This window comes from Myiozetetes cayanensis, unplaced genomic scaffold (assembly GCF_022539395.1).
Source record: "Myiozetetes cayanensis isolate MyiCay16 unplaced genomic scaffold, myiCay2020 scf6-25, whole genome shotgun sequence".
NCBI classification, from domain to species: domain Eukaryota; kingdom Metazoa; phylum Chordata; class Aves; order Passeriformes; family Tyrannidae; genus Myiozetetes; species Myiozetetes cayanensis.
In genome coordinates this window covers 9,848,633-9,861,701 of record NW_026087853.1, presented here as the reverse complement: position 1 = coordinate 9,861,701, position 13,069 = coordinate 9,848,633, and the positions used below count along the sequence as shown (strand labels likewise).

Genomic DNA, 13,069 nt, shown 5'->3' with positions numbered 1-13,069 from the left:
TACATGTTTGATAGGGTCATTTCAAAACCTGAAACTGTTTTCCAAAGGAGTTTCTAAGTAAAAACCATGCATTTTTAGTTGTCTGTGTTTCTTACCATCCTCAGTTATTGTCAAAATATTTTACAAAATGTTTTGTTATCTGATGATATAGAACTGTCTTATTTTCCTGAACCTAATAGGTAAAATATCAAAGTCATTGTTTAAATTTCTTCTAGTTATATGAACTTCAGCTGCATTATTATACCTAATTCCTCTGAATTATTTTCCTGTATCTTTTTCCTTCCTTTAACAGTTCTTTATATTACAGACCTTATAACTGGTATTGACTGCTATCAGTTCTTCTTTACTTGCTACTTGTATAGCTTGTATTTTATGTAACAATTTTCACTTTTTCTCCTAAAGTTTTTTAATAATATTTTTATAGTCTTTTAGTCCTAAATGTGAGATATTTTTCGGCAAAGCAATGTGAACAGTGATTGTTAAGTGTTTAAAATCTTTTCTCCCAGATGGTTTGGCTCAAAATAATTATCAGTTTTGCAAGATTCAGTTTTTTTACATTGAAAGCATATATCATTGGTTGAGAATTTATTCTGTGTACCAATATCAAATGTAATAAATCCATGATCTCTTTCCCTAAAGTACAACTCCGTTCAAAAATGAGTCCCTGCATTTATCATAATGAAGGTGAGGAGAGGTTTCCTTCATGTTTAATGCAACATTTTTATAATCAGGAAATTGTTACTACAATTTTTTTAACCACTTCTAAAGAGCTCTATACTGGCTGTAAGTGACCATCAGCATAGCTTGCTAATGCTAGAGATGACAGAATTTTTCATCCCGTGTGCTAAAAATAGCTGTTTATAGAGATACTGCACAACTCATTGCAGTGTTACGTGGCCTGTTGCAGGCACAGACTGGCTTGTGATCTGCCTCTACTGCCTATTAATAATTGAGGAATATTCAAGGCTACTATTTTAGAGTTGCCAGGCAAAATACAGTGCTGTTCTCAAGCTCTGCAATCTGCTCGATCTATCCCAAACAAGCTCAGTTAACCATCCTAGTTGCAAAAGTCTTTTCCATGAGCTGAAGTCATTATCTGGCACCAGGGCATACAGACTGCTTCCAGTTCTACCAGTTTATTAGTAGATTCTTAGTGCTGGCATACAGGCAGCTAGAGAGTCTCTTTTCATACATCTTGGTGACTGGATGGGTTTAATCCTTGACATCTTGATTATATGGCAAATAAGAATACTTTATTTCTGCCTTTGAATCACCTTTTTGTTACCTAGGTTGGTGCCTGGCTGATATGGCTCACTAGTTCCACAAACAGGACTTTCCTCTTTGCTTTGGATGACTACAGCTAAACCAAGCAGCTTCTTTTCCCCAGATCAAATGGATGAGGATTCCACAGAGCCCAAATTTGTCACCTAAAGCCACGTCTAGTTATCAGCTCTCTTCTTGCTTTCTATTCTGTTTTTCTTGTAGTATAGGAAGGCTCTCTGACCAGGAATTGTATGAATGGCTCCTGTCTTTCATCTATCTACTGGGAAGACTTTTAGAGACAATAAAGGTAGCTGGCATTAGCACCTGTGGGAGAATTACCATTCAAATTCCTCATTTTAATTTTTGAGCCTTTAGAATTTTGTTAAGTCAGCTTAAGAAAGAGTATAAGTAGATTAAATGTTGGAAAAAGTAGGCAGATTCATGCTTCTCTAGCACTCTCTTCCAAAAGGACTTCTGGCCTGTATTTCTTCTTCCTCATGGAATATATTCTGAATCTTTATTCTTCATCTCTGGCTATTTAGCCAAAAGAAAAATTCCTGGAAGTTGAGCAGTGGAAAGCTGAGCAAGACCATGTAGCAAGGGTTTATGAAAAATCTCATTGCAGCAGATAAAGCCAATTACATGTGTCACTAAGGAGTAAAATAAGCCTTGCTTAAATGAAATTTCTTCCCTTGATGTTATATTTACTGAGCTGTTGCGTCACTGTAACTGGGAGCACTGAGATGAAGATACATTGATATAACAGTATGAAATTTCACAGAGGAGCAGAACAGATACTGGGAAATCATCTAATGGGGAGATAATTCTCCAGTTACCCTGGGAAGGGAAGAAGGAATAGCTGTTTTCCCTGGTGCAGAGTGTTGCGTGGGACTGTCGGCATCTCTCCTGCCTACAGTCCAACTTCCCTCCCCAGTGCACTTTAGGAAGAATATATAACTGGGGAAAAAAAAAAAAAAAAGGATTGAGCAAGCAGAGAAATGCAGCCTGAGGAGTAAAAGTTGTGCTTTCTCCAACATGCTGACATGAGTCTCTCCTGGTTGCAGGGTGGACTTGTCTCGGAACTCCAGACAAGGACAGAGGGAAATCACCGTCCCTGGGGAATCTCCAGGGGAGAGTGTTGCTTGCTTAGCTTTCTCCTCATGTCAACCTCATAAAGTTAGATTGCTTGAGCTTTATACGTGGCAAATCTTACCACAGCAGGCTGACATGACCATATTTAGAATTCTTCACATTTTTTTACTAGGCTGTTTTTGGAGATCTAACAAAACTAAATTCCTCACTGAGACACCCCTCGTTAGCATCCTGAGTTGGGTATTGAATGGCTGCACCCTATGAGAAGAAATTAAATCTATTTTAATGAGATAGATTTAATAATTGGTAACTTGAACATTTCTGATAGCCTTTAATCTGCTTTTCTGGTATCTTTTATAGAAATTAAAGTTTTACTTTATTAGTCATCCTTTGTCTAGGCATTCACTGAATTCTTTGACATCTCTCTTTATCCATACTAGAAATTTGAAAGAAAAATAGCTAAAATATTTAAACAGGAAAGAACCAGAAGTTTTGATAGAAGCCATAAAGTATCAGGTAATTTGAGACAGGAACATGCCACTGCTGTACTGTGTTCTCTTCAATTAGTCCCAAAACACAGAAAACTGGATTTTGTGACAAAACAGGATCTGTTACCATGTTACATCACCCAATATTGGAACAAACTTCATTGAAATTACTACAGCTGGTGTATAAAGATCCATTCAGTAAATTATGCTTTAAAAAATGCATTGAGAGACTTGGGCTAATTTTATTAGAGGTTTTAATTCTGATTCTCTGTCTAGTAGTTGGGGAACTGTGAAAGAGCTATTTATTAATTTAAAGCTCATGTAACTGATTGATGCATACTAATGCATTTTAGATTTAATAATCACATCTTCCTTAATTGAATTGTATTTGCTCAGACAGAGCACATAATTAAATCAAGTCTTTTCTAATCCTTCTTATGCCAGATTATTCTATGGTACATTGGGGAAGAATAGTCAAAAGTGAGAATTTAGTTAATATAAGACCATTGAAAAAATCTGCAGTCATGTGAAAGTTTAGGATATTAACAATTTTCGCAAAAAAAAAAAAGTATTTTTCCATACATTTGTTCTGCAGTAATTAAGAATTATATAGAGGCAGCAAGACTTAAAATATGGCCAGGAAGGAAACAATTTTAAGACAATCCATCAAATTTATAGAGCAGATAGTGAAATCCTCATAACACATGACCAGCAAGTCACTTCAGCAAATTGCTCTCAAATGCATTCATGGAGAATGAAGATATCAGAGGGAAGGCAGAGATAACAAAGAGGAGAGGAATAAGAAGATATTTTACTGGACACAATGTGCCTGTGTATACCTTGTGTATACCTTGTCAACTGTTTCCAAGATGCAAGTCCAAAAACAAGGAAGGGTATTCCAAGATATATTGGATAAAAAAACCTGTCTTGAATGAGGGGGAAAAAATCAGTTAAAGTTGGGGATAGATTTCAAGAACACATACCAAGGGAAAGAAAAAGCAATAAAGGTATTTTTCCAGGAAAGAGATTTATCTGTCAGTTGGAATTTTTATAGTCCACTTTGCCCCTTTACTAACAGAGTCGTAACAGGAGGAGGATAGAGTTTAGCATACAAAGGTGTACTTATTGAATGCATTTTACTGCTTGCTGTGGACCTTTTGATAAAATAAAACTACTGGAATATAATTCATAGTGTGATGTTCAAGCTTGGCATTGTCTTCTTTTTATGATAGTTCAGAGGAATTGGATAAATGGATATGCTACCAATGCATCTTCTGTGCCCATAACACTTTAAAAGATCTATTCTGCAAAGCAGAGATATGGAAATAAGCAGCATCTTTTTATGTGATAAATGATGTACTGCCTCAAGTCAGAATTACTGACCCAATCTAATTTGTCCATCAGTGTTAAACTATAGAATTTATCCTTTTTAGTAAACACAACTTGTTTCTGACTAAAAAATGGCCTACAGCAGAATCTGACTTCTCTTCTTGATTTGCAAACAGTATAATTTTATTAAAGATAACATTGTGGGGCTATAGCGTTTTGTCTGAGGATTTTGATATTATGCTCTATGGCATTTCACTTGAAGAATGATTTGCTCTTAATATCATTCTCAACCTTATACTAGCAAAGGTCTTATAAAGATTTGTTTCCTTGACTACCCCATGTCACAGGCTTGAAATGTAATTCCACAGCAGTAAAAGGAAAAAAAAAAACATTGACAGTGGTGTATAATTAATAACATATCACAGAAAGAAATCTGTTTAGCGAAGTGCTGTCAAGGTGCTGCTTGTGAAGTAAATGCATGCCTTCTTTGCAAGTGATTTGTAAAAGATATTCAGGATGATTACTTTTCTTCCTGGTACAAATGAGTACTAGTGTCAGCTTTAATGTTTCTTCATGGGGGCAAACATACATTGACTGAGCAGGGTATGTCAATTCATACAACTTAGCACTGACAACTATAGGGGTTTGCTCCTAATTTGAAATAATGCCAACCTACATGACATACATTGTGTAAAGGGACATTACAATAAAAACTGCTCACACTTGCACCTTCTGCTAAAGGTCTTGTCACAGTGTCATCTGGAAATATTCCATCTGGAAATACTGAAATTTTCAGTTCTATGCATACCCTATGTGTAACATGAACTCAGGGTAAAGGCACCTGTCACCTCTTACCCAACTTTTTTGGAATGGAAATATAAGCAGCCAATTAAAGTTATAAACAGGGATACTTTATCTAAATTCAGTGAACGCAAACCAACCTGGCCGTAGGCTGGGGAAGGGTCCTGCCATTCCCAGCCTGGGTTCTGCTTAGATGTACTCTTTGATATAAAATATGGATGAATAGAGTATCACTGGACAGGCTGATTGCTCCTCTAAGCAGGAATTTAGCTGGCTGCTCATCTTTTTCAAGTGCTCAGGACTTTGCTCCTGGCATTGGATATGCTCTGTAGCAAAAACTTTGTTTCCAGTTTACAACTGTTTTATTTTGCTGATTTAGGACAAGTTATTTAGGAAACCTGCAGCACTGAGGATATGCTGTTTATAAATGAACTTAATCAGTTCATTACCTAATCCCACTGACAGCAGGACCAACTTGTTGGAAGACAGAGGGTTGTTCTACTTGCCATCAACTGCCTTGACTCCTACAGCATTGCAATTATGCTTGAAAAAGGTATCTTCCCTCTAAGCTTATTAAAAGACTTTCTAAGCTGGATAGTCAGCTTCACAGCCTGTGCTCCTTCTACTAGCAGTACAGATGAAGTTGACAAAATGTGCTTATATTATTTCCATGTACCTATCATCTCCCACATTTCACAACAATGCCATGCCTTGCCAGGGTAGAGTCCTGCCTCATAATAAAATGCTAAATAAATTATAGCTGGAGGGAATAGAGATTGTGTTGACTGATACTAACTCCCTGAAGTCAATGTAATAGTATCTCCTGAGGCTGTGTTAGTGACAGCAGGTTGAAAGAAGAAATGTTTGTTTCTGGAGGAAAAAAGAAATAGAAAAAGAGTCCATGATTACATATTACATCTATAGTGAGCAAAGAAGATTCTGCTCAAGGTACATGCCACTTGTGATAATAAAAAAAAATTTATGATGTGAAATATTCTTCATACCTTTAGTGAACACAAGGTATGTAATTAGAACATGTCAATATACTAATTCATCTTTCTCCAGCCTTCTCTGGGTTTTCACTTCACAAAAGTGATTGTTTTACCTCAATAATTCTTTCTTGCTTTCTTTTCTTTCTTTCTTTCTTTCTTTCTTTCTCCCTCTCTCTTTCTTTCTTTCTCTCTTTCTCTCTTTCTTTCTTTCTCTCTTTCTCTTTCTTTCTCTCTCTCTCTTTCTTTCTTTCTTTCTTTCTTTCTTTCTCTCTTTCTCTCTTTCTTTCTTTCTCTCTTTCTCTCTCTTTCCCTCACTCTTTCTCTCTCTCTAAGAAGTCCTTTGATATTTGTTGTCTCAAGTAGAATTAATATTTGTTGTAAACCATGGATTTGGATAGAGAAGACCTAGAATTTATTCTGAAATTTGCTCCTTGGCCAAGACAAGGTGCTATTTTATGCCTTTTTTTCCACATTCACAGATGACACCAGCTGTAATGAAGGAGTTTGAGATGTGAAATGCCTGCTACAGAGAACCTTTTCAGGCTTATTCTTGTTCTTGCTTTTCCTTTCATTGTGGTGAATTGGCACATAATCACAAAGTACTTACAAGGAAGGCATAGGTCAAAGATACCCATATCCAACACAGATTTCTGGGGTTTTTTTCAACTATTTTGAAAACAACAGCTTTTTCTATTTCTATTTTCTATTCCCCTCTGGTCAAGATGGTATCCCCAGGGGTTGTCCTGAGAGACCAAACCATGGATGAAGAAAATGATGGAAAATGGGAGGTATAACAAATGTGTTTCAGTGGCCAAGAGGTAAGACAGATGTTAAGAAAGAAAGAGTTCTGTCACCATGCAACAGAAACAATTTTGGAAGTGAAAAGTGTCCCTTGTCGCTTTACAGCTTCCTTGGGTTGCTCATACTTGTGGAAGAGGTCCTACTAAGAGGAAGAGACAGAACAGAAGAACTGTCCCATGCCTTCAGAAAAAAGTGGAAAGTAGTTTCCAGAACAGTCTCTCATGATGTCACATTCATACAGAGCAATTAGGAAGTGGCTGGTCTGTCTTATGTGTCTCTTGGGAAGAGGATTCGCCTACCAACTACGTAACAGTGGAGTAACAGGGGGACATGCATCTCTGTTCAGAGAGAGTGAAAGGACTGAGAATGTCTGAAAGTCTGTGTGGTCATGCTCATGTCCCCAGTTATCCAGGAGACTTCATTTATTTGACTGCAAAACTAATGAAACTACTCAGTCTGAGCCTGTGTAGTTGCTACAGGTGTTACTGTGTGTAGGTCCTATTGCATATTTGGCAATATTTTTAGACCTGGATAATGAGTGGGAAAAGAGTTAGTGAGAGATGGAGATCTTTAGCACAAAATGCCTGTAAGCATAAAAACATGTAACCTGAATTCCTCCTAGAAATACATTTTTTCAACTGCTATTTATATAAATTACTTCTTTCTGTGGCATTTAATGGTCATTTCCTTCCTTAGAAATGTTGTTTCACAGTTGTTTGGTCCACAAAGCACAGACCTTCTCTGGCTTCTGCCTTAACTAACCAACCAGTATAAATTTCTCTTGAAATTCACAGCTGCCTTCACTGAATGTGAGTAAATGAGCCTGTCAGGTTGAGCTGACTAAACTTTTCTTGTCTTTGGGATGCAAATCCTTTTAAGTATATTTAGGTCATCTCTATTTGATTTTCATGGGACATGGGGGAGGGGGAGAAACTTCTGCTTCATAAAGGAAAGAAAATGAAAAAAGATGTGCTTTAAATCACTGTTCAAAGTCACCGTCAAAGTCATCATGCTCCGTGCAAGAACCTGGAGATGATGGGCTTCTGTTTTCCTTATCTTTGTGTGAGAAACAGGATTCCTCTCCAGTGTTTTAATCTTTCACTTGCATTTTAAACCATACTGGGAATGTGATTGGTAGCTGTCAGAGGAAACTCAGGTGCAATTTAGTGACTGGTTCAAATTCCATTGCCGTGCTACTGGTAGTTAGATGTTTTTAATGCCTGACTGAACCTGTTCATCAAATTCCTCACCACTTTCCGTATTCTTTACCTTTCTGTCCTGGATACCCAGCAATCTGGTTCTTTTAAAATAACATTCCCCTGACACAAAGTCTCAGAGCACCACTCAAAACTGCCCAGCTCATATTTAATTCATGTTTGGATTTTCCCAGTTGGAGATGCTTAAGTATATATTATGACCAGCAAACCGGAAAACCCCAGATATTCAAGAGCTGGATAAATAGCTCTTAACATGGAGCATAAAGTACTTGCTGTACATCTTAGTCCTCTTCCAGCTCATAGGAGGAGGCAGAAACAGGATAAAAATCAGTGCTGTGCTCAGATAGTGCAACATTTCAGACATGATCATCCTTAACACAAATCCCTCTTTACTACTGGTTTATATAATAATTTTTTCGAACTTTATAGCAGAGTCACAAACCCAGTCTGCCTTAATGTATATGAAAAATCAAACGTTAACATGTAATATTCTAAGAGTTCTATGATAAAATTTTGCTGTAAATTTTGTAAATTTTTATTGTAAAAATGTAAGAGTTTTCATCTTGAAATTCACTGTATGCAGAGGGCTGGTGTTGGCTTTGCAGAGGTGGTGAACAAAGCTTAATACTAAAAAACTTAATACCGAAACAGCAGTTTGTCTCTCAAATTTTCCAGTTACAAAAGACATATTTTAGGTGTTTCTGGAGAATAAGGTCTTCTGAGCTTTTTGCAGCTGGATTCTGAGATCCTGTTTTCAAGAACATTCAAAATGCTGGTGGGGGAGGAGACATGGGTGCAATTTTCATTAGCAGTTGGGTTTATTAAGCAGCTATTATTAGGTAACAGTTCTTCCCAAATGTAGATACCATTAAAAGTCTGGCTTATGGCATTAAAGAGTAAAATTACAGAACCAACTGCCTTGAAAGTTCAGAACCTTTTTAAAATACATTGCTTAATTCCACTGAAGATCATACACCAAACTGGATTGAGTCCATATAAAGGATTTCTTAACATTTGGTTGGGATGACTTGAATAATTTACTTGCAAATGCTGTTTGTGAGCAGCAAGACCATGGCAGAGCATGCTCCAAAAAAGCAAACAAGTGTAAAGGAAAGTGAAGATTACTGACCACAACTGGAACTAAATATTACAAAAAGTTCTTAATTTGAACAGTCCTGTAATGGAATCACAGTGAGAGGACTCTGCTTAGCCTTGTCCCACATAATAATGGAGAAAAGAGTTATAAAGATTAAATATTTATGAAGACAGCCTGTATATTCCACTGCTTAACCAGTGCTTACAAGACCACAGAAATCTTCTCCAGCTGAAGACTCTGACTGTGGTAAGAGCAGGAGTTCTATGAGGAGTGACAAAAGAATTTTAGTTCTGTGCCACATTCGCCTCTACTGTTCCATGTGTTTAGTCTTGCCCAGTTTAATGCAACAAGCTCTTTCCCAATTTCAGGATTGTATTTTTTTAGCCCTTGGTCAAATCAGACACTGTGGTTTATATTTTATGGTTATACTTCAAGTTCTGGTGTGACAGAGGTTTCAGTTGGATACCATTTGCTGTGATCACAAGTGTGCTTTCAAATAATTTTAAATATTTTACAGATTAGCACCCAAAAGGAAGTAGAGTCTTGAAGAAAAATAGCTGCTACATCAGCTCCTTTTCTTGTAACTGCTGATAGATTAATGATTATTCTTTTACATCCCTTATACTAATAGCAGGCATGAAAGGCTTCAACATTCAGGATACCCAAAAATATTAGAAGAAGAAGGTCAGGATGGAGTCCTTGATAAGTTGTGATGAGCTGGGGCTGTCACTGGGAGAGGGGGAGTTGTGGATCACTTTTTAAGACGGGGAGTAACTGTCTCCTGGGAGCATCCCAGGTTATCTGCAGGCAGAAGGAGCAAGGGACCACTGCCTGGGGGTCTTCCTTTCACTACTTGTTGCATTTGAACACATGAAATAGTCAAAACTTGTGTAAGAGTGTGTGTGTGTGTGTACATATACATGTCTGTATACAAAAGGAAGGGGAGAGGGGAGAGAGGGAGAAAGTAAACACATGGTTTATATATTTGGATTTGTGTAAAAGTAGAGAAACCAAGGGTGTTTGATTTTAGATTGGCAAATTAGACAAAAGAAAGAGAAAACATATACACACAGCTGTTCCTCTAATGAGGAAAAGGAGAGAGAAATTTCCAAGAGTCTAGTCCACTATAAGCTGTTGATTAACCAGATCAGCCATTATTTAATTCCACTTTCTCTGAAGTATTGAAGGTTTTCGGAATGCTCTAAAAATCAAAATGTTTGGCTTATCTAAAGCAGATACAGTACTTTTTTCCTTATTTCTTTCCTTTTGTTAGAGTTTCCATTTGGCATTTGTTTGGTTTTGTTTTGTGTCTTCAGTTTCAATGTTTCAGAAAGCAAAGCAGTCTGGAGTTAAGTGGTGTACAGAGCCTGGTTGATCTTCTTCAAGCCTCTAAAGCTATCTTCAATGACTGTCTTATTAGTGGGATAAAGAAAGGTACAATGCTCCATGGGACTAGTTTTTTTTCTTTCTGTGCTGTGCTCTCAAATAATTTCTCAAGGATTTATGAGGATGCTGAAAGAGCAGTTTAAAAATTCTTTGCTTTGATCGGAAATACCTGATAAAAACACATGGATTTTCTGAAGTTCTTCTTTCTGTGTCTCTATTATTTTTATTTCATTTACCAGCCTGAATGACTCTACTGTATTAATGTCTTGTAGAGCATAGGTAATAAATGTTAGGCTACAGATGACGATAAAATCCTGAAGTGATTTGTGCAAAAGAAAAATGTAACAAAAGAAGAGTGGAGGAAAAAAGCAATAACCTGAGATCAAGTGTTATTTATGCTTTTACAAGGTTTATATATGTATTTATGGACAAATGCCAGCTACAATCCAGTGTAACTTTGCCCAGTTGTTACCCACTTGCAAAAGCATCAGTCCCCTATTCATTATTACCTATTCAAACGGGCTTCTGAGATAAGAACAGTGACATTTTCAAATATTTGTTTCCCCTTTCTTATTAAAGGCTAGTGTCTGTCCTCTATGTTGCTGTAGTCCCTATTTACTCAAAGACCACAATAATCTGTTCCCTCCATTCCAAGCTGCCCATCCATGCAAATGCTACATGAGATTTATCTAAAAGGTGAGCTTATCCCAGCACCCCTATCTCTGTGCACAGATCTGTGAACACACCCTATAAACCAGTTGTTACGTTTGCACTGGGCTTGCCTGGGCCACGTTGGGTCTGGGGCTGCACAGAAGGGGAGCTGGGAGTGACTGATTCTACTGAGCCAGGAGAGGAGGCAGCAGGCCAGGATGTGCTCATGGCCTGAGGATCTTTGAAAGTTCAAAACTGTCATTATTTCCTCTTTAAACATTATCCTTACATTCCTCTGCAATTTTACTCCTACTGGCGGTGTCCCAGCAGCATTAGCAATGAGCCAGGGCACCAGGGGCCTTGCCGTTTCTTTTTGACATCTTCAAGCTATTTTGAGTCAGTGGTGCTGGGTCTGGCTACGGGGAGCCCATAAATGGTGCAGTGTTTTCCTCGCTCGGCTTTAATTGGCCTGTGACAGTGACACTGACATTGTGGTTACAGACACATGCAGATTGGAAATTAATATACTGAGATTGATAGTTATGACAGCATTTAAAAGTCAGACCATCCAAGCTCTATTAAATCACTTAATAAAAGCTGAGTGAAAGTATCTAAGAAGCATGAGAAAACCTTGGATTACCTCATTTAAATGTGATGCTTAATGAAAATATAAATATTTAAAACCCATGAAGTTATTAGCTAAATTAACCAGAATTATTTTAAAGGTACAATTTACTCAGCCAGATCATCAGTCAAGGCAATCTCCATTTAAATTGATGGAGCTATGTCATCATACACAGCTTGAGCTCTACATCATGATACTGATAAAGTCATAAATCTTTTTTAAGCATAATTGCATTTAGACCATGAGGGTTTTTTTTTTTTTGTGACAGCTACATATATGTTTTTCCTATGACTTAAGAACTGTAAAACCATAATATATTAAAAAAAGCCAGTTATGATAACTTACCATTCTGTAAAGTTTATCCTCCAGATCCTGATTAATTCTTTGTAAGGCTAGGTAATTGTTTTGTATCCTAAAACAAAGATGATATCATGTAATTGAATGCATTGTTTTTCACGTTGTTTTTTACCTGTATTTTCACATCAGTACAAAACTTTGGCTTGTATTATTTGAAATCTATTTATTTATCACTCCTGTTGCCAGTCAGTGGTTGCCTTTGAAATGCAATTACCACCTGCTTCCTAAGCAAACTTCTGTCTCATGTTTGCTTGCTATATTTAGCAGCAAATTCCATCAGGAAGTGAAAATTTGTTGGCCATTCTGCACTTGTGTGCAGCCTAGGAACTTGCACAAGGAAATTGTAGCTTTACATCAGGCTCAGGAATAATATGTTAGAGAGGAAGCTTGAGCTGTAGGCTTAGGTAGCAGAAAAAAAAATTGTGGAGCTCTCTTAATAAAAACAATTGCGGCAGAATCCTAATGACTGTAGCAATACACAGGCATTAACATTATGACTTACAAGAGAATATCCCTTCTTTCAACCAAAGTTCAAGGAATTGCCTATTCTCCAGACCTAAACACATCTTTCTTCAAGAAGTGTATTTGGATAGTTTAGATGGGTATTTCTCTTTAGCAGCACTTAGTGATTGAATGGACTCGCAAAATGAGGCTTCCCTGCTTATTCCAGGGCGATACACCAAAGAAAAGTTTCAGCCTGTGCAGCTGCAGGCTACCTAGATGGTAATCTTGGTGTTGTAATGTATAAACTGAACAGCCTGTGGGAAAAACATTGCTATTTTGGTAGTAGGTGTGCCTTTCTCTTCACAGAAGGTAAGGAGGATAGCTCCTTGGTCTTGATAGTACCCATCACCTCAGCAGGATATATTACAAATGTAAAGCAAATGTTAGGAACTCAGCTGTGAAAAGTTTGTCTGAATAAATCTGTATGTTTATACTGATCAATAGCTCAAAGTATTTTCAACAGTGAG

General features: G+C 37.2%; 1 protein-coding gene across 8 annotated transcripts in view; it reads right to left on the bottom strand.

Moving 5' to 3' along the window:
* BEGAIN (brain enriched guanylate kinase associated) overlaps positions 1-13,069 on the bottom strand; it is a 158,906-nt gene that overhangs the window by 41,666 nt on the left and 104,171 nt on the right. For all 8 annotated transcript variants that reach the window (XM_050335616.1, XM_050335621.1, XM_050335619.1 and 5 more), the window contains one exon: positions 12,087-12,153. In XM_050335616.1, the coding sequence (XP_050191573.1) occupies positions 12,087-12,153 (67 nt within the window). The remainder of the gene's footprint in view (positions 1-12,086; positions 12,154-13,069) is intronic.